The 27,627-nt window shown below is 48.1% G+C and overlaps 1 protein-coding gene across 4 annotated transcripts in view; it reads right to left on the reverse strand.

Moving 5' to 3' along the window:
* The window catches only part of RPH3A (rabphilin 3A), a 272,301-nt gene that overhangs the window by 28,381 nt on the left and 216,293 nt on the right, over window positions 1-27,627 (reverse strand). For 3 of the 4 annotated variants that reach the window (XM_081253422.1, XM_081253420.1, XM_081253421.1), the window contains 4 exons: window positions 20,810-20,956; window positions 4,362-4,491; window positions 2,876-2,962; window positions 302-467 (listed from right to left, as the gene is read on the reverse strand). In XM_081253422.1, the coding sequence (XP_081109548.1) occupies window positions 302-467; window positions 2,876-2,962; window positions 4,362-4,491; window positions 20,810-20,956 (530 nt within the window). The remainder of the gene's footprint in view (window positions 1-301; window positions 468-2,875; window positions 2,963-4,361; window positions 4,492-20,809; window positions 20,957-27,627) is intronic. The other variant, XM_081253423.1, reaches the window with a different exon arrangement.

A 27,627-nucleotide genomic window follows, 5' to 3' on the forward strand; every position in this document is an offset into this window, starting at 1 on the left:
TGGGAGTCTTTCTCAGTTCCTAATTTTGATTTCCACCTCTGTTATACCTCTAAATACTCCATCAGGGATGACAACAAAGTCTTTTGGCAGCCTGGCATTGCTGGAGAGTTCCCTGAACTACCTTTTTGACAAAGGTTTGTGATGAGCTGTGAAGCAGACATAGGGGACCTAGACCTAAGCCCAGAGGCTGGCTGTCCACCAACTGGGTAGAAACACAGACATGATGTCAGGGCACCCTCCAGGTAGACCAGTTAGCCAAGACCTGTCCTTGGTTCTGAAAGGAGAAGCTGTATCTTCCTACCTCGAGGTGGAGCCCGGGCAGGGTGTTTGGACTCAGGGGTGGGCTGCTCAGGGGCAGCGGGCTCACTGGCTGGCTGCTGGGGCTTGGTCTTCTTTATGGGCATAGGCTGTGGAAGGACCTGTTTGGGGAAGCCCTTGAAGAACCATGCTCCAGAGCGCTTCCACACCTGGGGGAGGAGAGGTAGAACAGGAAGACACGACAGCCAAGCACTATTGCTCCTGCCTTCACGAGAGCCAATTTTTCCCTTTTCTCCCTGTTCACAGAGCTCTGACACAATAGGCAGTGCATTTTCTCACCATTACACAGTCTTTCACAATTCTTATTTGATTCACACGATATCCCTGAACACTCAATAGAGAATAACCAACCTCTTGATGGGAACAGTTGAATATCAGAAAGGTTATGAACAGGTATAAGGTTACATAGCCAGGGAGTGGACGGGACACCAAGTCTCCCACCTCTTAAATGTGCTGTGCTCCCTACTATACTGGCTGCTGTAAAGAGGATGATCCACGTACATCCTCCCCAAGACCTCTGGCCTTCTTCCCTGCCTTGTGGATTAGCGTTCCACCTGGGGCAGTGTGTTGGACATCTTCTGTTGCCCCTTCAGATTGGTTCTACATCTTTTTTCACCCTTCTCTGTGCCCCAGGAAGCTGACCAGTAAGGACTACAGTAACTCGACTTTCTTGATCTCTACCTTGCAGGTGGATCTGGTCAAGGAGAGCATCAGTGGGGGATCGGCAGAAAGAAGATAGTGAGGTCAGGGTATTGAGTCCCTTGGCTCCCTCCTTGCTAGGCAGGCAGTGGCTACACTCCTGCTGGTTGATACCCAGTGTCCAGTCTGGGAACTGCTCCCTCCTCCACTCCTTCAGTCTCAGGAGTGGTATCAGCAACCCTGCTATTGCTGCTGCTGTGTGCTTCACCGCGCCTCGCTGATCTTCCTTATCCCTGCCCAGACCTTTGCAAACAGCACCTTTATCAAAGCCTCCTTGATAATCCTGATGGATTGTGTCATCTGTTCTCCCAGGACCCTGGCTGATATTGAGGGAAATATGGTCCTTGGAACAGTCTCCAAGGCAGGAATCTGCAGCAGAAGATGAGTGATGAAGAAATTGGGAAAAGGTGAAGGGAGTTAATTGGGACAAAGTGGGTAATAAAAAGCAAGCCTAGGTAAGAGAAAGATTCCATGAGAGAAAAAAAGAGAGATAGAGTGAAGACAGTGCAAAGGAAGAAGTGTGAAGGGTGAGAGGCAAAGAGAGAAAGAAGAAAAGGCAGAGGAGATAAGGATGAAAGAGAAAAAAGAGCTCTGAGGAGGAGAGTACAGACGGCCCTCGACTTACAATGGTTTTCTTATGATTTTTTTTTTTTTTTTTTTTTTTTTTTGCGGTACGCGGGCCTCTCACTGTTGCGGCCTCTCCCGTTGCGGAGCACAGGCTCCAGACACGTAGGCTCAGCGGCCATGGCTCACGGGCCCAGCCACTCCACGGCATGTGGGATCTTCCCGGACCGGGCCACAAACCCGTGTCCCCTGCATCGGCAGGCAGACTCTCAACCACTGCGCCACCAGGGAAGCCCTCTTATGATATTTTTGAATTTACAGTGTTGCAAAATCGATATGCATTCAGTAAAAACCATACTTCAAATTTTGATTTTTTTTTTTTTTTTGCCACACCATGCAGTATGCAAGATCTTAGTTCCCTCACCAGGGATCGAACCCGCGCCCCCTGCAATGGAAGCTCGGAGTCTTAACCACTGGACTGCCATGGAAGTCCTTTTCGAATTTTGAATTTTGATCTTTTCCTGGGCTAGCAATACTCGATCGGGTACTGTCTCGTGATGTTGATCAGGGGCAGGGCAGGGAGCCACAGCTCCCAGTCAGCCACACGATCACGATGGGAAACAACTGATACACTGATGATGATTCTGTACCCATGCAGCTATTTTTTTTTTAACCTTCAGTACAGTATTCAATAAATTACAGGAGATACTCCACACTTATTGTAAAATGGGCTTTGTCTTAGATGATTTTGCCCAGCTGTCGGCTAATGTAAATGCCCTGGGCATACTTAAGGTAGGCTAGGCTCTGACGTTCACTAGGTTAGGTGTATTAAATGCATTTCCCACTTAACAATGGGTTTATCGGGACGCAACCCCATTGTAAGCTGAGGAAGATCTGTATACGGAAAGAAAGGAAAATGAGGGAAAGTGTGAGACATGAAGTGAAGTAGAGGGAAAGAGAAAGAGAAGGTGGCAGTAGGGGAAGACCCAGAAGATGAGAAATGGGGAGTAGGGAATAATGGACGTCAGAGGGCAATGAATAAGAGGAGAGCAGGGAGGGAGAGAAGGAAAAGTCACACAAGCGAGAGATGAGAAAAGAAATTCATTCAAATACTGTGTCCTGCCAGTGTTCACAGCTGAGCTGGTTCCTCTTATACCAACCCCTTAAGACATGTGCCTGAACAGGTTCCCCAGCCCCCCAACTGCCACCTTACTCCCCTGGTTATAGCAAGGAAGGGGGAACCGTACAAAGAAGGGAGGATGCTCCAGGAGCTGAATGGGACCAATCCACTCACCTCTCTCTGCTCGATGCAGATTTTGCAGAGCCACACAGGGTGTGGACGGTTGTTGGAAGTCTCCACCCCACACTTGGTGCAGACATTCTGGGGACAAAACATAGCCCAGTGCACACTCAGATGTGCCAGGCTTGGAGCTGCCGGTGATCAGGAGAAGTGGCTGGGAATGGTGGCAATGAAGCCCTATTCTCCCTTGGTGGATATAAAGAGATAGAACTCTCCTTTCCTCACGTCCCTTCCAAGGCCAGTTAGAATAAAGTTCCAATCTGAGTCTTGATTTCTGATAACAAGAACTGGAGTCATTCCCAAGCACGGGATGAAGGAATTCTCCAAGAGTCCCTGTGGGGTTGGAGTTTTCATCATCCATACAAGGGAGATCACTGACATGATTTTTTAATCATGAGAGACTGTATATCCGTTTTGTTTATTACTTTATTTCTTCCTTCCTTCCCAAATGAATCTGAGACACCCTAGACTATGACTACAGGTTCAACTCCTTATGGAGAAAGACGTTATCTGAGTAAATGCCATGACTATATGATGGAACATTATACTTTTGGCTGAGTTTTCTGGAAGTCAAAACAAATAGGTCACAGAATTCTCACTATCTAGTTGACTACAGAAGGCAAGTTTTTTGGAGTAGATAACCTTTCCCCAATATTCCATTCTAAATGCTAAATGGGACCCCAAGTAGGAGATGCCAAGTGACATTATGGGTGTCTCCAGCTGGGTCACTCCCCTGAATTCCTTTCCTGGGAATCAGACAGACCCAAGGACAGTTGTATTTCTGTCCTGGAATTGTCAAGTTCAGACGGCTTGAGGAGAGGGTGCAGGGTGGAGACAGCACAGGGAGACTCCCCTTCAAGAGTGAATGCTTAAGAAGACCAAAGTCTAACTTGGCCTAACTTGGCTAGAGAGGGGCTTTCTAAGTGGCTTGAACTGTACCCCGGGATAGAGGATGCTGGGTAGGGCTTCCATGTACACATGTGTCTTCCATGTAGACACAAGCCCAGCATGCTTTTTTTTTTTGGCCACACTGTGCGGCATGCAGGATCTTAGTTCCCCGACCAGGGATCGAACCCGTGCCCCCTGCAGTGGAAGCGCGGAGTCTTAACCACTGGACCGCCAGGGAATTCCCCCAGCATGCTCTTTAGCCTGACCTATAACTTGCTAAGCCACAGCCAGGATACTTGCAGGCTCAACCATAGTTCATGTCCTACTTCAGTCTCCCAAGTTCATCCTGGATGGAGCTGAGCTCCAAGGAGACAGAAGGGTCAGAGTGACTTCTAGGGGAGGAAACAGGATCAGGGTTACTTCGGAATACAGCTGGCCATGGGAGCATCCCAGAAGGAATCATATTCTGGCAACTACCTTTCCCGATCCAAGCTCCATCCCCAAGACCCAAGGCCCCCAAAGGCTGGAGCCTAGGCCTAGCCCCCATGGCATGTGATGAGCGGGGAAGCAGGGAAGGGGAGGGCAATGGTACCTTCTTACAGTCTTCACACACTACACAGGCAGAGCCCAGCATTCCCAGCTGTTCTCCACACAGTATGCAGCAGTTCACCCCGTCCCCAGCCACGTTCTTCCTCATGTTCTCCAGACGGTCCACCAGGCGCCTGGAAGCACAGTCAGGGTTATATGGACCTTATAGGACCAGGGACCACCAGCTTCTCCCTCATTATCTGGCTGATGGTCTTAACCTTCTTTTGAGTCATAGATTCTTGAGTATCTGATAATGACTACTGGACCCCTCCCCACAAAAAGGCACATATTCTTGGGCCCTACTCCACAACAACCCTAATCAGAGACTACAGGGGCGCAGCAGCAATCTGTTTAAACAAGCCTTCCAGGGGATTTTGACAAAGTTTAAGAACCACTGCTCTGGTTACACTGGCCTTCTTGGAGTTCTAGTTCTCCTAATTGCCTCAGCACTTTTGCACATTCTGGTCCTTGTGCCTGGAATGCAGCCTTCCCTCGTTACACATATTTGTGATTTCCCTCTCCCTCTCTCTCTCTCTCTCTCACACACACACACAGACACACACACACTTTTCCTGACTAGATTCTCTTTATCCTTCATATTCCAGTTAAAATATCACCTCCTCTTAGAAGCCTTCTCTAACCATCCATTTTATTTACTTTGGCAACCCTTCTGCATAGCACTTGTCACATTTGTAAGTAACTGTGGAACTGTCTACATTAAGTAATTAGTTAATTGTGAGTCCATACCTGGCTGCCTTCCTAGGCTCTGAGCTCCCCTGGGCCGGGGATCTTGTCTGTCCTGTTCCCTGCTGTGTCCTCAGGAACAGAACAGTACCTGGGGTCCACAGTGAGTGCTCACACATGATGGTCGAACCAATGAATGAATGAACGAAGGCAGGCCACTTCCCAAATTTGTATCCAGCAAAAGCAAGCTGAGTTGAATGTCAAGTGACATACAATAGCAGCTTATACTTACATAGTGTCTATTATGGGCCTGGCATGGTATGAAGTGCTTTGGCACCCAACCCTAAGAGACAGGCACTATTAAGAAGCCATTTTACAACTAAGGCAAGTGAGGCACAAGGAAGTTAAATTACTTGTCCAAGGTCACACAGCTAGGAAGTAACAGAGCTAAAACTGGAAGCCAGGTATCATGTGTATTACACTGGCACTTCTCAAACTTAACGTGCACACAAGTCACACTGGCATCGTGTTAAAACAGATTCTGAAGCATCATGTCTGGGGTGAGGCCTGAGGTGCTACATTCCTAGAAAACTCCCAAGTGATTCCACACGATACTACTGGCCCAAGGGCACACTGAATAGCAAGGCTACACATAATGACTACACCTGTGGGGGCATCCTGCTTCAATCTCAGGTGGGTTGTTTCTGACCCTTCCCACCAGCCTGAAGTCACCTCTTTGCTTTTTCCTCAAACAGAACCTCATTGTTCCTGTTCCAGCCACAGCCAGTGGACCCAGATGGAGCCAGACCCTGCCCACCCCTCCACACACTGGCTCTCAGCTGTGGACACCACAGGCGTGAGAACCACTTCTCATGGGACTTGGGTATCACAGGCTCCAGAAAGTCCCTGGCAGACCTGCTGGCTGCCACCTGATGCTGACTCTCCCCACAGGCCCTCCTCACTCCTACCATCCCCTCAAAGCACGCTACTCGCTGTGTTATAAACAGCAGCTTCTCCCTCTGTGTTCCATTCAACAGAGGAGCCCAAAGCAGCCTGTAGGCTCTAGCGCCTGCTGTGACCCAGACCGGACAGAGGTGCTTTGAGAGGCAGGATGTGCAGAACCAAAGGCAGCACGCTCTTCTCTTCCTCCTCCTCCTCTTCCTCTACCCCAGCCCTTCCCACATTTTCCCTAGAAATTGCTTTTATGGGATGATGGGAGGCAGCACAAACCAGGAGCGCCCAGTCCTCAGTCTCAGAACACCAGCAGCCAGTGTCTGCTGAGCAGTTTCAATGTGCCAGGCACAGAGATAAGCACTCCACATGAATTTTCTTAATGAATCCTTCCAGCAGCACTATAAGCTAAAGACTATTCTTGTCCCCATTTTCCAAATGAGAAAAGTGAAGCACAGAGAGGTTAAGTGAGGTACCCAAGTCACACAGCGGGGAGGTGGAGAAAGCCTGGACTCAGACCCAGGCAGTCTGGCTCTCAAGTGCCTGTTCTTCTTCTTCTTTTTTTTAAATTAATTTTTATTGGAATATAGTTGCTTTACAATGCTGTGTTAGTTTCAGCTATAGTTCCTGTTCTTAATCAGACCTCGCTGCCACTACTGCCAAGCAGAGCCATGGGGACCTTCTTGAACAGTCCAATCTCCACCCTGCTCGATTCCCCTGCCTTGCCCACACCAAGGGACACTCCATCACTGGTAGGAACCAAGTTGCACACGTGCAGTCACCCCAGCTGCTTCTATCTCATCTGCCTCTGACTTCTCAGAGGTCGGGGCAAGACACCCAACAGCTGTGCCATCATCTTGTTCCCCTAAAGAATCCTCAACATAGGGTTGAGAAATCTGGATTTTAGCCCTGAATTTTGCCTCTCTGGGCTTCAGTTTCTTCATCTGTAAAAGGGAAGGTTGTTGGGCTAAATTGGTGGTTGTCATGTGCTTTATGGCACCCCAGGGGTTCTTCAGAGACCATTTTGGGGCCACCCACTATAGTGGTATGGTAGGAGTGATTCTGAGGAACCAAAAAACCCCATTTCATCCAGAGCATGTCTGCATTTATCTCTTTCATTTGTTTGAGCTGTTGAATTAGATTTCCTTTGGAAAGTTCGTTCCACTGTTTAAAGAAACAGTTTGAAGTCATCTGGAGCAGATGAATTTCAGGTTGCCTTTCAATGCCATAGAATTATGAGACAACGAGGTAACCTAATGGAGGCAGGGGATGGAAACTGCACAGTGATATATATTTTCTTTTTCTCTCTTTTTCTGGCACACACCTTTGTTCTCACCTGTTTTCTCCTTCATGGACTGACCTAGCCAGAAAGTGGTTAGATTTTGTTCTTCTCACTCTATCAATGGGGGTCCCGAGGCACAGAGTCACTTGGGTCACTCAGCCTGAGCTAGAATCTCATTCTCTGTGTCAGTGAACCACCTTTGCTTTCCTTGAAGTCCCCTCATGGCCTTCTGCCTCAAGTCAAGCTTTGCCCACCCAGCTCAGGAAGAGAGCATGGGATAGATGACCCAATTCTAAACTGCAGTGTACTTTGCTCAGGAAACCTACGAGGCTTACTTGTCTCCTCTTGGAAAATAAGGGTGTGGAGTCACCCACCTCTTGCAAACCCACACTCTAGCATCCCTACCAAGATGCCCGTTCCTTCCACCATTCGATCCTCAACTCCAAAAGCCCCCATTAACACGCATTGTACAGGGAGCGTCTCATTAGCTTCTATCACTGGCAGCAAATGGCATGGAAAAACAACAGATTGAAGATCATTATTCACATCCCTCAGTGTAGAGACCCTTGTTATTTGTGAATTCAGTCCAGACCAATAAAGAGAGAAGGAAGTGGAGTGGGGATGGGCAGACCTTCCTTCTCTGCTCAAAGATCAGGATGAGCAGGGGGTTCCTGGAGCCTGCCCTTTTGGACATCCTCTCTGCAGCCCTGAATGCTAGGGCCTCAACAGGGAGGGCCCCAACAGCCAAGCAGCATAAACTTGAAAATAAAACTTTGCGGGAAGTTAAGTCCAAATTATGTCATGGAAGACCATGAGTCACAGATGGGTTTTTATCCTGGTGATAAAACATTTCAGTTTCTTCACCCCATAAGGAATGTTTGTTGTTACCAATCTTGGCAGGAGAGACCTATGTGCGTTATGAAAGATGCCGGCAACCCTCAACCCATGTTAATGACCCAGAAAGAATTTTTTTAAAAATACCAATGTCTGGGGCCCCAGCTCTAAAACTTCTCAGCTATGGATCTGGTTACGCCCAGATACCAGCATTTCAGCATGCAGTCCTGTTGAGAGCTGCGGCATGGGGGGATGTTTCCAAAATGTATGGTCCATCTAGATCACCTGGGGAGAGTGTTCAACATTCAGACAATGATTCTATGGGACTGGGGTGGGTCCAGAGCGTGTGCATTTTGAAGTGACTCCCTATACGATCCTGATGCTGGTGAATTCCTGGCCACACTTTGAGAAATGCTTCAGTAAGGAAGGAAGCAGTGGGAGAAATCACATGAGAAAATGCTCTCCTTATTATGTTAAGTGGGGGAAAAAAACCCCGAACCCAGGATGTAGAATTGTGATCATGATATGAGGTTGGGTTTGGAACATGCTCATCAAAAAAAAAAAAAAAATTAGAAAGGAAATACACAGAAATATTCACAGGGATTATCACCAGGTGGTGGGATTATGAGTAATTTTTATTTCCTTCTATAAAGCTTCTGCTACCCCCTTTCCTAAAGCACCAATTACCTGGACTCCTCATACTTTCTTAACTTTCTACAAGAAACATGAGTTACATTAGACAATAAAGTGCATTTCTGAAGACAGAGAACATGTAAGCCAAGGGTTAAAAGTCATGGCTTTGAATCCTACCTCTTATCCAGTCAATGACCTTGAAAAGGCTTTGTTCTCTGCGTGCCCTCTTCCCTGACAATAATGTGAGGGGTTAGATGAGACGCACCTCAAGCTTCCTGCCATGGGCAACATTCAGGGATTCTCAGATGCTGCGGCTGAAACATCAAGATTTCCCCCTTGTGTTTTGAAACTGAAGGACCTTCAATGACTAAGAGAAGACCTGTCTGCATTGGCAGGATACTTTTGTTTGCCTGTCTAATGTCTCCACATTAAGGGCCCAATCAGCTGGACATTGTAAGTGGCTGTCACTCTCTAGTTATGTCTTTACACGTCTGATTAACTTTATGGCTCCTACTTGCACCTCAGTCCAGGAAACCCACATATCACCAGGCTGGGTGCTTAAGGGGCGCTGACGGTTACTCAGTGAAGCTGGGTGGGCATCTCCCATTTCCCAGGATGCTCCCGGAGGCACCAGAAAGGTTATATCCCCTCTTCTGGGCACCAACAGATGACCTCTGGAGGGGGTGGGAGGTGGATTCCCAAGTTGCTCTGACCTTGCTGTCCCAATAGATGCAGATGGTCTACTCATTCATTTGACAAATATTTATGGAGAACCTACCATGTGACAGCAGACAGTGAGGACCCAAGGGGGAGCAAAACAAATGAGGTGCCTGCCATCATGGAGCTGGCATTCTAGTGGGGGACTCAGACGTTATTTAAAGGATCACATCGATCATCATAGTTACACTCGTAGTAAGTGCTCTGAAGGACAAGTATGGGAAGCTATGAGAACTCACAGAGAGGGACATGAACAGTAAGATGGGGCCTCAGAGGAAGTGACTGTTGAGCTGAGACCTGAGGATAAAGAGGAGCTGGCCCAGTAAAGAGGGTGAGGAAAAGCACTGGAAGAAGAGGGAACAGCATGTGCAAGGGACCTGAGAGATGCTTAGCAGGGCTGGTGGGCTGGATGGTAGAAGATGAGGCTGGAGGGTGGGCAGGGACCACTCCATGCAGGGTCTGTAAGGCCAACTGGCCCGAGGCAGGGGAACGCAATCAGATTCACAGGTTGCATCAGACCGAAACTCTCCGGACCACCCAGTTCCAGAAACTGACCTGGAGACATTCCAGACCACCCAGTTCCAGGAACGGACCTGGGACTTTCCACCCGGCCCAGCCTTCCCACCTTTCAGGGGGCGGGACTAGCGGTCCCAAGACTGATGTAACCGGAATACCCTGCGCCCTCCCAGATTCACCAAACCCCTTTCCCTTCTTCCCCTATAAAATCTTGCCCAACCCTCGCCCGGGTGCGACTTCTCTGGCCCCTTTCTCTCGGACCACTGAACCTCGCCCGGGAGCGCCCCCTAATAAAGCTCACTTGAAGCTTTCCTCTGTTTCGTGATGCCGTTTGTTAAGATCCGACCTTACAGGGTCTTGAGTCTAAGAGTGATGGGACGGCATGAAAGGGTTTTAAGTAGAGGAGACTCAACGTCCCCCATTTTGAGACGACATATGGACCTATGAATGGAGTCCTTGGGAGGCTCGGAGCAGTGAGAGTTTCAAATGCCGCAGTGGTTCCAGGTAGAATGAGGCAGGCAGGTCCCTGGACTTTGTCTACACATGGGGCTGCACCAGGCCTCTTGAAACTACAAGACTGCCCCAAGTGGGTCTAACTCAGTGGTGGTGAAAGTGTACACTAGCAGGAAGGCTGTGAGAGACGCCATTGCACGCTAGCCAGCTTCAAGGAGTCACTCTGTGCGTTAGCTTCCTAGTGTTGCTGTAACAAATTACAACTTAGTGGCTTACGACAACATGTATTATTTACTATCTTAATAATTCTAGAGATTAGATATCTGACATGGGTTTCACTTAGTTGAGGTGTTGGCAGGCAGGGCTGTGTTCTTTCTGGAAGCTCGAGAGGAAAATCTGTTCCCTTGCCTTTTCTAGTTTCTAGAAGCTGCCCCACATTCCTTGGCTTGTGGCCCCTTCCTCCATCTTCGATCCAGCCGTGTAGCATTTTTCAATCTTGCTGTGACTCTGACCCTCCCGCCTCCCTCCTATAAGGACCCGTGTGATTACATTGGGTAATCCAGGATCATTTCCCCATCTCAAGATTCTTAATCATGCCTGCAGAGTCCCTTTGCCCAAGTAAGATAACATATTCACAGGTTCCAGGGATTAGGATGTGAACATCTTTGTGGTGGGGGAGGGCATTATTCTACCCACCACACCCACATTCCTGCCCCATCTGCCACCCAGGTTCTATTTCCACCTGATTCAGGTCCAAATCAGATTCCAGTCCTCCTCTCCAGAGCAAGGTTTGGGCAATTCCTCCCTGCCTTGCTGTGGATGTCAGACAAATCAGGCTTTGGACTCTGTGAGGTTCTAATCACCCTCTCCCAGTACAACCCCAGGAAAACAGAGACTCTCCACACATACACACACACGTGCACACCTGCATGCACACACACTTTCAGAATTTAGAAATACAAGGCACTTTTTTTTTTTTTAATTTTTGGCTGCACCGCGCAGCATGTGGGATCTTAGTTCTCCGACCAGGGATCGATCCTGCGCCCCCTGCATTGGAAGCACGGTGTCTTAACTATTGGACTGCCAGGGAAGTCCCACAAGGCACTTATGATGCAGGTGTTGGGGTGTCCATTCTGGAGTGACCTTGCCTGGGTCCATATTTGCTATTTCCTAGCTCTGTGACCTCAAGAAAGTTACTTAACCTTTCTGAGCCTCTGTTTTTCATGTGTAAATTAGGGAAAACAAAGTCCTTGTTTCCTAGGATTGTTGCAAAGATAAAGTGAGAGTTAAAGGGTCATGAAGAACCTACGGGGCAAGATGGGAATAAAGACGCAGACCTACTAGAGAATGGACTTGAGGACGCGGGGAGGGGGAAAGGTAAGCTGGGACAAAGTGAGGGAGTGGCATGGACATACACACACTACCAAATGTAAAATAGAAGCAGCCTCATAGCACAGGGAGATCAGCTCAGTGGTGCTTTGTGACCACCTAGAGGGGTGGGATAGGGAGGGTGGGAGACATAAGAGGAAAGAGATATGGGGATATATGTGTATGTATAGCTGATTTACTTTGTTATAAAGCAGAAACTAACTAACACACCATTGCAAAGCAATTATACTCCAATAAAGATGTTAAAAAAATTTTTTTAATGGGAATGTTTGTAAAATGCCCAGAACATGGTAACTACTCAGTCATGATTGCTGCTAATTATTTCTTCTGGAAATCTGTGGCTTTTAGAGCTCCCTATACTCACATTTTTTTCCTATATAACGAGGGTGCTAAAATCTGCCCATGAAATCCATCTTTCTAAAGCTTTTAAAGGGGCTGCAGTGACTAGAAACTGACAGGACTCGTGTGCCCATCTCTAAATACACGCACGGATGGCACACATACCCACACAGGAACAGGTGCATGATCAGCACCCATGTACAGAACACACTTTCACACACACGGCTGTACACACTCTGCTCTCGCAGGGAGCCAAGCCCTAGTTGGCTGCCTTCTGCAGACAAGGATATAAGCCAAATGCAGATCAGACAGTGCTTACTTGTTAAGCCCAGGCTCCCTCAAAAAAGTTCAAACTGGCCTCGGAAACATTCAGGCAACTGCTTTTGAGCTTTCAAACCAGTATTGCCGCAGTGTCTTGATAAATGCTGAAGAGAAGGCTAATGGATGTACAATTGCTCCAGGAAGTGGGCTTAACGTGGCGAGCTGCAGAGCTGAGGACACCCTGCTTGTGAAGGTGTGATGGCTTTGTGTGCCGGTTCCTGAATTGGTGAGGGAAATGGTGAAAAGCTGGGGTTCCATCACTGATGGTATGAAGCCAGAGCAGCTGCCTTTAGAGCTGTGATTGAGCATGATTACACAACGGTTTGTAAAATACAGCAAAGTAGGAGAGTGGATGTCATGTTGTCTCTCTCTCAACTTCTCTCTCTCTCTCACACACACACACACACACACACACACCATTAATTCCAGAATCACGCTGCTTTTCCCATCACCCTAATTGCCAAGTGGATGTTACCATTAAGTTTATTAAACTCGGCATTTTCTGAAGCCTAGATTGGGCCATCAGCTGTGAACAGGGACATGGCTGCTCTGAAGGGGGGTGGTCTGAGACCCCAATGCCAGGGTCTCTCGGGAACCTGTCCTTAAATGACTAAGTTGCTCTGTCATGAAGCCACACGGCTGGCATGCAGGGTGTGTGCAGTTCAGACTCATTAATTCCCACCGTTGTTTATTACCGTCACTACCTGGAGAGCCGTTGATCGTAATCTCTCTCCTTGATGAACTGGTGAATGGGATTCCTGTCTGGACCTCAGCACTTTGGGGAAGCGGGTCACCCTGGGTCAGAGTTGGAGCCAAGAGAGAAAGACAGCTAGAGGGCTCCACTGGGCTAATGTAGTCAGTCAGGCAAGGAGCTGGGTCATTTAAACCCAATAATAGCAACAGTCATCAGGAGCTGTGCTAAGCATTCCATGTGCATTGTTTTCCTTAAGTCATACAACCTGTGAGGTCAATTCTATTATTCACTCCCATTTTACAGATGGAGAAGCCGAGGCACACTGACAGGGAGTCACTTACCAAAGGCACACAGCTGGCAAGTGGCAGAGGCGGGATTGGAGGCTAGGTCTAGCTACTCAGACGCTGTTACCCGCTTTGGAAGAATGAAGCCTTTGTTTCATTTCAGTGCTTATAGTTGGGGCTCTTTCTCACCCCTCCACCTGCCCTTTTCTGTTGCGGAAAGCAGAGTTGAGAGAATGTGCTGCTGAGGCCCACAGGGGACAATGGTCATTGTGGTGGAGAGGGGTGAACTGTCTTATGGCAGGAAGAAGTATGAGACTGAACCAATTAACCTGAGTGAATATGTGAGACACCCTGTAAATTATTGACTTCCCTGAAACTCTGAAGTCCTTTGTCAATTGCCATCCCTACCTACACCACCAAAAGGCAATAGGATAATGTGGAAAGACAGGTTCAAAGTCTGGTTTGGCCATGTGAAAGCTGTGTCCCCCTGGGCAAGTGTCCTAACCTCCATGTGTGAAGCAAAGACAACAGTCTGTCTCTCTGAGAGATTAAAGGAAATACAACATATTTGAAAGTTCCTAATACAATGCTTGGCTATAAATGTTTAACTTTCTATAGAATATCAGAATAGGACTCTAATCTGGGAGCCAGTCAGCCTGGGTTTGTAATCCCAGTTGTACTGCTTATTAACTGTGTGACCCTGGGCAAGTTGCTTAACCACTCTGTGCCTCAGTTGTCTCATCTGTAAAATGGGAATGATAATAATGCGGCTTAATGCATAGGGTTGTTGTGAGGGTTACATAGATGAATCTACATAAAGCTTTGAGTACAGTGCCAACACATGCTGCTTTGTAAGGGTGGGCTATTATTTCTCTAGAAGTTGAGTGTGGTTGCAGGGAAATTCTCATTTGTTTCTTCTTCCTTTCTTGAGCCACTCAACAAAAAGGCTAGAGCAGTGGTTCTTAACAGGGGGTGATTTTGCCCCGCAGGGAGCATGTGGCGATGTCTGGAGACATTTTGGGTTGTCACAGCTTGGTAACAGCCCCGGTTACCACAGGCACCTAGTTGGTGGGAGATGCTGAGATGCTGCTAAAAAATCCTATGGTGCACAGGACAGCACCCACCACAAAGAATTATCTGTCCCCAAATGTAAAAAGTGCCAAGGTTCAGGAACCCTGGGCTAGAGGGACTTGGAGACCACATGGTCCAACTCCCCATTTTACAGATAAGGTCCGGGAAACCCTGAGGTTAAAAACATTCAACGAGAGGCTTAGTCAGTTGGGTTTAGAATTCATCCAATATGTATTCATTTGCTTCCTCTTTTATGACAGGCACTGGGCTGATTAAGGAATTAAGAAGACTTCATTTTCATTTTGTGCAAACAGATTCCATAAATTATTAAGGCTGGATGGACATTAGAAGGCATCGACCCAATCCCTGAGAAAACTGAGGTACTACTCAGTGGTTCTCAACATGGGGGGGAGTTCAGAATCCCCCCAAACCTGATGAAATCTATGAATATTTCTTCTTAAAAATGCACACAGGGACTTCCCTGGTGGCGCAGTGGTTAGGAATCCACCTGCCAATGCAGGGGACACGTGTTCAAGCCCTGGTCTGGGAAGATCCCACATGCCACGGAGCAGCTAAGCCCGTGCACCACAACTACTGAGCCTGCGCTCTAGAGCCCGTGAGCCACAACTACTGAGCCCGCGTGCCACAACTACTGAAGCCTGCACACCTAAAGCCCGAGCTCCGCAACGAGAGAAGCCACCGCAATGAGAAGCCCACGCACCACAACGAAGAGTAGTCCCCACTCGCCACTAGAGAAAAGCCTGCATGCAGCAACGAAGACCCGACGCAGCCAAAAGTAAAATAAAAAATAATAAATTTATTTTAAAAAAAAAAGCACACAGACACATGGATAACTATGTCTATAATATCAGGATGCCCCAGAACCCCTGAGCTCTATGCACAGAATGTCTAGGACTCCAAGTCAAAAAACAAAAAAAAGGGGCGCGGTGGTAGGGGAATCTTCCTTTAGAAAGAGGAGACTATGAGCTGGTTTATTGTCAGCTTGTCAAACCACAGGAAAGATGCCTACCTAATTAGATGTAGCAAATTCCAAGCATTATTACTCACTTCTCCCCCTGTCCACATTTTGGAAAAATTCCGTGCCCAAACTATAGGGGATGGTGGGACTGGGATGGGGGGGTGATTGCAACCCAACGGATTCTGTCAGTGACAGGTCTCTCTGGGTCTCTTTCACTTCCTCCTCCATCACAGTGTCTGGACACCAAGGTTAATGACAAATCCTAATTACTTCTTTGGGCCCATCTGTTGAGGGATGTTGACCTCGAATGGAAGCCACCAAGCTGCCTGTCCCCTTGCGGGCAGAATGTATGAGTAAATGCCTTTGAGAGGCTCTGGATAGAAAGAAATATGATAAAGACATGGAGGAACCTACCACTGGGAAACAAAACAAAAACAAAACCCACACACACAAATTTCCCCAGACAAATGTTTATTTAAAAGTCCTGTGGACACCCCCTGGGTGTCTGTTCAATTTACAAAGGCCCTTTGCACTCTCTGGAGTAGCACTCAGCAGCTTTGTTTGTATAACCTGGCACCTCTGGCCACAGCTGATTGGATGAGGGGTGGCACTCAGGGTGACCTGGACCAATCAGAGTTCCTTCCCCGGGAATTTGGAATTAGGACTAAGAAGAAATATAACAACTAGGAAGGTATGGTATGAGATTATATTTTCTAAGATGTGGGATGAGAAGCAGACCTTTCATGAGACTAGGCTGTGTTCCTGCCCTTGGATTCCTTGAGATATCTCTGAATCCTTATATTAAATTCCCCTTTTGCCTAATGGGGTAGGGTCTCCAAAGATGACCACCATTAACATCTTCCTTCCCTGGATGCATAAGTCATTCTTCCAGGAGAAGATGGGATCTATTTCTCCTCTCCAATTGACTTCAGTGGAGCGATGCCCTACCAGTTCTAGACCTAGCTGTTAAGAATCCTGGAGACTTCCATCCTTGCTCTCTTGGGAGTCAGCTGCCATGTAAAGGAGCTCGGGCCAGACTACTGAATAAGGAAAGATTCCGTGGAGAGAGAGGGGCCATGCAGAGTGCACTGAGGCACAGACAAAGGACTGGAGCTTTCCTGGCCCTTCCAGTCCAACCCAGCCACCCAATGAATGCAGTTGAGTGAGTCACCCCAGGCTACGCCACATGGAGCAAAAATCAACCTAGCAGAGCCCTGCCTAAATTCTTAACCCACAGAATTATGAAAAAGAGTATACTACTGATGCTTGCAGTCAGTAAGTTTTGGGTGGTTTGTTATGCAGTGATAGATAACTGAAACAACCTAGCTGAAACTAATTCCTTTTCTTACAAGCCAAGTGTCCTAACTAGTATAGAAAGTCTACAGCACTCAGGTCATGCAAAACAAATTCTGAGATCCCACTTAGCCTTGAATAAGGGATGTGGGGCAAAATGAGGCTCTTTAATGAGTTTCCCTTCTGACCATCATCCTTCCTTCTGGGGGTGCTGAAGAGAGCAGAGCTTGGCTGTGGGCTGAGTTACCACTCAGTGAAGGTTTAGACACCGCCTTGGGCAAAAGCAGAGGCTCCAAGGTGAGAACCAACTCTGGTCCACTGCATCATCTGGTGCTCCCTGGGGCAGCAAACTCTAGCAAAACTGCCCCAGGGAGGCAGCACCTCCTGGGACGCCTTAGGGTGACTCTCCCAGGGAACTCTCCATGGCCTTAGGACCATGGAGACCAGTTCTGGCAGCTTTGAAGGTACAAACAGGTTAAAAAGACCACTGGGAAGGAATCACTGGGCCAGCACAGAAGGGATTCTAGCTTGTAGCTCCCCAAATGTCCCCTCCAAACCTGAGCTTTAAAAATTTCCATGTCCTGCAAAGTCTAAGAATTTGAGGCCACGCCTTCAGGAAAGACACCTAATAGTTTAGAACATAGTTCTGAGAGTCAGCCAGACAGGGACATATATCTTAGCTCTGTGTGACCTTGGACAAGTGACCTAACCTTTCTAAGCCTCCGTTTCCTCACCTGCAAAATAGCACCTACTTGACAGGGTTGAGAGGAGCAGTTAATGAGTTAAATGCATATGAAGTTTTTAGGTTTGATGTTTGGCACATAGTAAGTGCTCAATCAATAAATGGTACCCATTTATAATGATTGTTTATTATGTAAACGATGACTTCACGTGTCTCCCAGATGACTGTTTGGTAACAGAAAAGAAAACTCAGCATCACAGAGCTGGTGTCTAGAACCCAGAAGGGGACACAGCTACATCTGCAGTTTTAACAGTTAGAAGAGCCAGAAGGAGCTCATTTGCTCTGAGAGGTGCAGCCAACAACAGGGTACAGGGTCCTCCACCAGACACCCCCAGATACTGTACAGTCGGATCAGGAAGGATCCTGAGACTCAGACTGACCCGCCTCATTGGACAAGTGGGGAACTGAAGCCCCCAAGGCTCATTAACTGAGCCTCAGGTTCCAGAGGGGGAGCCCTGATGGCGCCCCGTTTTCAGCCTCGATCTGTGATCCGTGTCTGATGTGTCTCTCTCCTTTCATCTGACTTCACTCTGATCCTCTCCCAGGGAAGTGTGAGTAGAACAGGAATGAGGGCAGGTTCAAGGTCATAAGACACAAATAGCACGGGCTTGCCTCTGGCGATGCTACCAGTAAGGGCTGGCAGCTGGAAGGGAGCAGGGGAAACGGCCTCAGCCAGAATCTTCTAGGACTATCCTCCCCTTTCTGGCAGAAAACATACTCTCTCAGCAAAGGGACACTCTGTCACCATGGGCTTGGCCCCAGATTCCCTGGAAGGCTCTGAAATCTCCTTCAGGGGAAGCCAGGGGCTTGCCAAACAGGAGTCTCGGGCATGATTCTAGAATGGAGACCTTGGCCAGTGTAAAAAAACAAGTTTCCTCAGCAAATTTGTCATTAATGATTGTCACCATTAACTGAGCATGTGCTCTGTGCCAGGCACCACGATAATCCTTTGCATGTGAATTAAACACTCCCCGAGACGTGTGTGTTAATGTTATCCCCATTTTGCAGCTGAGGAAACTGAGGGGGAGGTAAAGTGCCTTATCTAAGGTCACACAGGGAGTAAGTGGCAGAGCTGGAATTTGAAGCCAGGTCTCTCTGACTCTGGGGTCCCAGGGATTAACCACTGTGCTCTCCTACCATGTCACCAGGTCAGGCAATGTGGCAGGACATGGGGGACAAGGCAGGGAACCCATCAGCCCTGTTCTAGAATGTTCAAGCCAGAATCCGCTCAGTCCACAGAGATCCCCTTAACTCTACACCCAAAGGCAGCCTAGTGGTCATGCTTGCACAATGTAGCCAGCACCTCTGGCCACAGTTAACAGGGATAGAATCTAATATAAACATAAGGCAGCCAATCATAGTGTCTTCCCTGGGAATATGGACCCTGGACTACAACATTCTAAGCTCTCCAGCCTCTTGGTCACAGGAGATGCAGAAAGAAATTGGGCGGCAGCATTGTCTACCATGTTCACTCACTCACCAAATATTTTACTGAACACCTACTATGTACTAGGACTGGGGATTCTGTGGCAAACAAAACAGGCAAAAATCTCTACACTCAGGAATCTTATAATCTAACGGGGAGAGAGATATAATCAATGTATAAAATTCAAAGTTAGCTAGTGGAAAGTGCTCCACAGGAAAAAGGCTGGAAGTTCTTGCTTCCAGGCAAGAATTTAACATCTATATTCTTCCTTCCTGCAAGGCTGAGGCTCCTTGTTGGTTGAAGTGAACACACACACACACACACACTCCCACACTCCCACACTCACATGCTCACAGACCTCCCGCCTGGACAACTCCTCACTCCTGATGTATCTTTTAAAAAGCAAAATAAAAACTCAACCCTATAAGCAGACCCCTCAAGACCCATCCCTTTAGCAACCTACTGAGGAACCTGACGGAGGGCCGAGCACAAAGCTGACTCTGCCTGTGCCAGGTTATTTGTCATTTGTCAATGGCATCTCTGATCTCCCCAGCCCACTCTGAATAAAATGATCTGCAGAGGCTCAAATCAAAGGCACCCACTTCTTGTGTGTTCACAGCATCATTTTCCATCCAAGAATCTTGTTAACTCCCCCACTGAGTGGCTGGGTAGGGAGATGAAAGGGCATCCCAGTGCCCAAACCAGTTGTAAGCAGTTGGCAAAGGCTGCCCCTTGGAAGAAAGGTCTGGGGAGGGGGTGGCATCTCAGCAGCTCCTCCCATTTCCCATTTGAGGTTCAGTCTTAGAGGATCCCTTGGTGGCCTCCCTGCCTCCTAGCAGTGGAAGTTTCCACCCACCCCAAGAGCGCCCCCCCCCCATACATACGCTCACTCTCCTCTTCTCCCAGACACTCCTCCCCTCTCACTTCCCCACTCCACCCTTCCCAAGCCCACGCACAGAGCCCTCCCTCTCTCTCTAACACTGTCCTGGCTCACTGATGCTCTGACACACACACCTTCTTACATCCCATACATGTTTTTTGTTACCTCTGCCCTCCAAACCCCACTTTTTCCCTTCCTCCTACCATTCATTAAACATGAAGTACGACCAGGCCTGGTCCAGGAACCATACAAGCATCATTTCACTTACTCCTTACAACAATCCTGTGGGACTATTCCTTTTCTTTCTCCCATTCTACAAGTGAGCAAACTGAGGCTCAGAGGGTGAAGCAACATGGCCCAGGATCCACAGCCGGCAAGCGGGAGAGCTGGGATGGAAGCCGGGTTCTTAGAGTCCAGACCCAACCTCTGCTACCTCGCTCTCATGCTGGCCTCCCTTCAGGAGGGATTTCTCCAATTCTCTCATACAATCCGTTTCGATGTGCTCTCTCTTTCACGTACTGTCTCTTTGACATACACTTCCTCCCCCTTACCTCACCCTCAGCTATCGTTCTGGCATCTGCATGGCCAATGTCTCTAGAACATATTCCTATGCAGCTGGAATGGGTATGACACCTGTGCTCACACATACGTCTCCAGCCTTCAGAGACAATCTCCCATCCCCCTCTCAGAAGATTCCCCCCTTCTCCATCTTTAACGCACCCCCAGCCCAGAAGCCCCTCCCCAGCCAGCCCCCAGCCCACTCTCTCCCCTGTTCTCTTTTCTGTCTTCCAGCTCTCGCAGCTCATGCACCAAGGATTCCAGTTCTGCCTGAGTGGGTGGCTTGGCACATCACAGGTCACAAACCCCGAGGGCAGCCCTGCCCCACCACAGCGCACCCGCCCCGAGCAGCACAGCCTCCTGGCCCTCACTGGCTCTCAGAACGATGTGCAGCGTCAGGCCTCACCCGATTCGCTCCTGCTCCAGCTCTTCCATCTTCTCAGCACGAGCAATCACCCTGTTGATGATCTCCTTCTCCTCATCTGTCAGCTCTTCCTGCTTCCTCTGTCTGTCTGGCTGACCACTGGGGTGAACGGACCATCCTGTCTGGAGCCTGAAAGGTAATATAGGAAGGTGTGAGGCTGTAGACCAAGTCAGCAGCTGCAGAGTGGTGGTTAGGCTCTAGCTCCTGGAGTCTGGTAAACTGCAGTTCAAATCCCTGGGAGACCCTGGGCAAAAGAATCCGATCTCTCAGAGCCTCCGTTTGTTCATCTGTACAACAGGACACACATACCTCCTCCCTCATAAGGTTCTGATGAGTTTATCAAGTGCTTAGCACACAGTAGACACTCTGGAAGTAGCATTTGCAGGAAGTTCATGGAAACCTGGAGGATAATGGTGTTCTCAGGAAAAGAATCTCAACAGTAGACTTCTACAGCAGGGGTGGAAACAACTCTGGGAGGCTGGTCTGAAGCCCTGGATCCCAGGTTGACGCCAGCCCCCGTCTGGCACAAATACATTTGGTGTAGGCCACAGAGTCCTTAAAAAAAAGTTTAAACTAGTGGTCAACTAGTTTTATAAAAATCTCTTGATTTCACATAAACATCTAGCTCTCCTGCCTCCAAAGCTCCTATAGCATTTTGAGTTCCATCCTGTGCTCTCCTTGATCTTTTTTTAAAATAAAAAAAGCAAATACTGATGTAGCACCTACTGGATGCCCACATTATCTCAATTAATCCTCACAACATTTCCACAAGGCAGGACTGTTATTGTCTATTTTCTGGTGAGGAGACATTAGACCACTTGCCCAAGGTCACATGGCTGGGAAGTGGCAGAGGCGGAATTCGGACCTGGGCAGCCCGTACACTTAACCTCCACAGTACGGAGAGAACTGAACGCTGCAGAGGATCAGAGGCTGCTGGGTAGAGAGCGAACGCTGTGGTCTATGGCAAAGTATCATCCTCTCCACTAGTAACATGGTCCAGACCCCAGGGCACTGAGGTGCATCGCCCAAGTGGAATGCAGGGTTCAACACCACTAGAAATTCTTGTCCCTGTTGGGGGAAAAATCAGTAACTATGAATCCCCTGGAGCCAGCACCCCATTAGCTGCCAGCCTCTATTACTTCCACTGCTCTAATCACGTCAGCAGGCATGAAATTGCCTTTTGACACTCAAAGTTGGAAATTAAAGGCCCCATCTTCCTCCCTGCTCCCGTCTCTTCTTCCATCCTCCCACCTTAGCTGGTTTGTTCAGAAGAGCACAGAAGGAAGAGTTTGAAAGCAATGGAAGCAGATGTCTTGGGGGCAAGTCTTGTTGCGAGAAAGGGAAGGAGGGGGTAAGCCTGGGGAAATTCTGGTGGAAACACATCTTGCCTTGGATCAGGGGCCTCTGATCCAGGGGATGAACAAATGCTAAACACACTCAAATCCCCTTCCCCGAACCCTCCAATGGCTTCTCATTGATTTAGAATAAAACCCAAGACTACACAGAGGTTGTGGTTGCACGATGTGGTGAATGTGCTTAAATGCCACTGAAGTGTGCACTTTAAAACGGTTAATTGCATGTTAAGTGAATTTTACCTTAATAAAAGTAAAACTTAGTTTCTTGCCCACCTGCAAAGTCCTACCCAATCTGTTCTTTACCTGACTCTCCATCCTTTTCTCCCCCTCTCACTACACTCCAGCTGTACTGGCCTCCCTGCTCAATCTTGAACCCTGAAACCTTGTTTTTGTTTCAGGGCCTTTGCACTTGCTGTCCGGCTTCCAGGATCACTTATCTCCCCAGATCTCCCCCTTCTCATCATTCAGGTCTCAGCTCAAATGTCAGCCTTTCAGAGCGGTCTTCCTTGAGCTCTCATTGCCCAGGTTCACTTGTATCCATCACTAACTGAAATTATCTTTTAAAAGAAGTTTGTTGTTTACCTGTTTGTTGCCTCTCTCCCCCCACCTGAACATAGGATTCCAGGAGGACAGGGACCTTGTCTGGGTCTGGGTCACTATTATGTCAATGGCATTTAGAATAGTGTCTGAGAGTAAGCACAGAAAGTTTTTGAATAAGACACAATACCTTATGGCCAAAAGGGATGATAAATGTCTGATTATAAGTGTGACCCACAGCAAGACTGAAGCAACAGAAGTCACTTATTCTAGGGGACCAAGGAGAGCGCCCTGAGGGAGTGATATCTACTCTGAGACCCTGAAGAGGATTTACTGTGATGCTGGTGGAGCTTAAATTTGGGACCCTTTGTTAGCACAGGCACCTTCCAAGGCCCTGGGAAGAACTCTCGTAATGATCATCTGTCCTGAAAATTTTGTAAAAGAGAGATATTTTTGTCCTCTTTATTTTGAAGAGGGCTCTCCTAAATTACATAAGCTCCAGGCTGCAGAAAGGTATGGCTGGCTCCTACTGAGACCTCAGAGATAAACTAGAGGTGGTGAGAGGAAGGCAGAGGAAGAAATTGAGCCTGACAGAGAAATGGTCTTTGCAAAGGCCTGGAGTTGAGAGAGTGGGCAGTGTGCCTGAGGAGGTGAAGGAAGATCAATATGGTAGCCAGCCTACAAGATGCTCGGCAAGGATCTCTGCCTCCTGGTATTCACACCCTCCCTGTGTCATCCCCTCCCACACTGAATCCCAGCTGGTCCTGTGTGACCAGCTAAATACAATGGAAGTGACCGTGGGTGACTTCCAAGGCTAGGTCACAAAAGACATCGCAACTTCTGCCTTGCTGTCTTGGGTCATGCAGTCTAGGGGAAGCCAGATGCCATGTCATGAGGACACTCAAACATCCCTGTGGAGAGGTCCATGTGGAGAGGAATTAAGGCCCCCTGCCAACAGCCAGCACCAAACGTGCCAGCTGTGTGATCCTCTAGCCCTTGTCGAGCCCTTTTATGGCTGCAGCTCCAGCTGACCTAAGACTACAACTGTGCCAGACTCACCCAGCCAAGCCACTCTCAAATATCTACTGACAAAAACTGCAAGAAGTAATAAGTAGTTTCTGTTGTTTAAGCCACTACGTTTGACATGATTTGTTCTGCAGCATTAGATAACTAGAAAAATCAGCCCAGCTGGAGGATAGAGACAGGATGGCACAAAGCCCCATTGATAGTGTCTGTGTTCATTTTCGATTGCTACGTAACAAGTTATTACAAACTTAGGGGCTTTACACAACACACATTTATGATCTCACAGTTTCCATGTCAGAAGTCCAGGCACGGCTTAGCTGGGTCCTCTGCTCAGCATCTCACAAGGCTGCAATCAGTTGTCAGCTGGGTTGGGTTCTCATCTTGAGCCTTTCTGGGGAAGAATCAATCAGCTTCCAGGCAAGTTTGAGTTATTGGCAGAATTCATTTCCTGGCAGCCACGTGACCTAGGACCCCAGCTTTTTGTTGGCTATTAGCAGGAAGTCACCTCCATGTCTTGGAGGCAGCCTGCAATTCCTAACCAAGCAGACTTCTCCAACTTCATCCTGTGGGCCACTTCCTTCATCAAGTATACAAGGTGACTCTCAAGCTCCGGTCAGATGAGACAGGGTCTTATATAACATGATGTAATCACAAGGGTGATGTTCCATCCTGTTTGTCGTATTCTATAGGTTAGAAACACATCCCAGGTCCTGCATGCACTCAAGGCGAGGAGGTTACACAAAGGCACGAATGCCAGGAGGGGAGGGCCGTTGAGGATCACCTGAAAGCCCATCTGGCACAGCCTCCCTACAGGGGTCTTTCCAGCCTTGCTTGAATGCTCCCTGTGATGAAGACCTCACTCTCTCATTAGGAGTCTATGCCGTTCTGTTGGAAAGATCTTCCTTACAGTGTGCTAATATCCCTCAGCCTGATGTTTCTTCCCATTCGTTGTAAAGGATACCTTGGACTCCTGCATAATGAAGACCACCCATCCTTCCCGAAGAGCCTTAGTTATAGCCTCATCCAGCCACCTCCCCAGGTCCCTCTGGTTTTCCGTGGAAATGGATGCCTCACCTGCCCCTATTCTTCCTTCCTTCATCCCTTCTTTTCTTCCTTCATTCTCTTCTGATCGCCACCTCCATTTATTTCCTGCCTCTACAAAGTAGCTCAGTGACCAAGACAGAGCACAGGTGAGATGCTGGGCCTCATACCCAGTGGAGACCCTTTCAAGGGCACATTCCCACAGCTCACAATCTGGTCATGGGTATGGTCAGCCATGGGTCAGACCTGAAGCCAGTGCCTCTCACCCCACCACACAACTGGCTGGGATCAGAATGCACAGGAAATGCACGGCTGCAGAAAGATAAGCAGGAATGAGGGTCCACCAAGGGCCTGCCTAGGATAATTGTCTCCATCTGCAGATGAGCAGAAGGCCTGCTAGAGGCTGCCGGCACCTCTGCAGACCCCCATCCTCTGCTCAAAAACACGCAGTTGACAAACAGTTCATCTAGTGTTTGAAAATGTCACTGATTGGTCTCAGTGGGGACTCGCAAGCCTCCTGTGGCTTCATATTTTAATCCCGTAAGTAAACAGAGGGAAACCAGATGGTTTTTCAAACCAAAGCCTTTGCTCTCAAGGGAGAAAATGGGCTTGTCTGGGCCTCCTCTGGGCTGGAGAACACTGTGAGCATGGGGGCCTTGAGAATGCTCCTGTGACAGGACGGTGGCCCCCTTGCCAAGGGCCTCTGGGCACAGGATTCCAGCTCCACGTCCTTAAGACCAGAGTCCAGTGTTGGGATCTCGTTAAAAACCAAAGGTGGAGACCAAAGTGTTGCTTCCTTGGACAAATTACTCAGAGCATTGTATCTAGTCCAGTAAATACCCAGAGGGCCTACTGTGTACCAACTTGACCCCTCCTTGACCTGGCGGGGTTTAAGATTGGAATCCTGGACCTGTGGCTTATTAGCAGTGTGTACTAGGGCCCTGAGCCACTCTGAATGTCAGTTTCCAGATCTGTTAAGTGGGAGTGATTTCATGTCTGTTTCCTGCCGGGACCTTCAGAGGCTACTCCTGACCCTCAGTAGCTGCATGAGGAGAGACCCCTGGCTTACTGGCTGAGACAGGGCGAAGAGGGCTGGCCCATCTCTGCTCTCATTCACATACCTAGGACAATGCTTCCTGGAGAATCACTGAAGGGCACCTGCCTCCTCTTTCCCCAAATTGTCTCAGCCATGGTTTTCAAACTATTGTCTGTAGTTCCCTGGAGGGACCTCAAAGGGCTGCAGGTGAGTGGGCCGTCAATGGACAGAGTGGGCAGGGAACCAGGCCCTCCATCCTCATTTCAGCCCAGACGGCAATGCTGGGTTCCCAACACTAGCAAAGCAAGGATGCCAGTTTTTAAAAAAAGAGAGTGAGAGAAAAATTTTTTTAAGAATTTAATATTTGATATTTAATAAAATCATGAGATATAGTTTACTACATTAGTGACCTCAATACTTCACCCTTTTGAGTATCCATGCCCTTTGCCATGTGACTCTGAAATTGATCTCACCAAAAGGTCTGGGTCTTTCTCCCTACCCCTTGAATCCTGCTTGGACTTATGGCTTATTTTGGCCAATAAAACACAGGGGAGAGATGTTGTGCCATCCAGGGCTAAGCCTGCAAAAGCCTTGTGTGTTTCTACTTACTCTCTGTCATCACCATGACAAAAAGCTCAGGACCACCTGTTGGAGGATGAGAGGCATGTGGATCAGAGCTGAGTCATTCCAGCCACAGCCATCCTAGATCAGACAACCCTTTGATACATGAGCAAGCCCAGCCAAGATCAACAGAGCCACCAGCTGAGCCCAGGTCCCTGAGAATAAATCATCGTTTTTCTATCCCACTGAGTTTTAAGGTGGTTTGTTACACAGCAAAAGATAACTGATACACTACCTACTGTGGCAACAAAAAAGTGAAGCTTGTTAAACTCCCTACATTTACTTTACAGATTGGTATTATTTTAACTTACAGTTACACCGTGGTATGTTTAATGCTTTCAGCCATGACAGGTCTTTATCCATCGCCACTCTTTATCTGTCTTATGTATTCAGCTTCTGAATAAAATAGTATTCAAAGAAAGAATTTCGCTGCTAACAGAAGTCTAAAGATCACTGCAGTTGACCTGCTCATCTTCCAGATGCTTGACACTCAGAAGAGGGAAGAGAATTGCCGAGAAATTCTCGTGTGGGGAGAATATGGTCAGAGGCTCGAGATACCAGCATTCTGGACGTGCTTCATCTGTGACCTGAATGTACTTGTTTAGGTGCATCTAGAGATGGTCAGAAGGAACTCTCCCAACAAACCAGCACCACTGGCCTCTAACACAAAAGGAAATTAGTCCTGACTGCAGGTGGAAGCCCCTCACAGATGTTTCCCCCTAAAATACTGCAAAGGGCAGATTCCCAGCTCCTTCCTGCCTCCCACCTTGATTCTTCATTTCATGCACACAACAGTCACGTAATAAATACCCACCGGATGTCTCTATTAATATATTATAACTCCCAAAGGGAGTGGGATGATGGAAATGCCGTCAGGGCAGGAAGGCTCTGAAGCATTAAACAGCGGTGGTGTGCAGAAAATTAATCCTTTTTCTTTCCTTTCTTCTTATCCCCTCCCTTCCCCCAGGATGCCGACAGAAGCAGGTGTCAGCAGGGAGTCTCTTTACAGCTCAGTGAATGAGATTTTAATGAATCCTGAAGGGGAGGGTGTGGAAGGAGGGGCATCCACACCACAGAACATTTTACATAAGCCCTGCTGGTAAAAAGGCCCTTCTGGATGAAATTTACCCCAACAGACTAAAGAGGGTGCCAAAAGGATGCTGTGGTTCCCCTACTCCCTTCAG

This window comes from Mesoplodon bidens (genome assembly GCF_964165515.1).
Source record: "Mesoplodon bidens genome assembly, chromosome: 13".
Lineage (NCBI taxonomy): Eukaryota > Metazoa > Chordata > Mammalia > Artiodactyla > Ziphiidae > Mesoplodon > Mesoplodon bidens.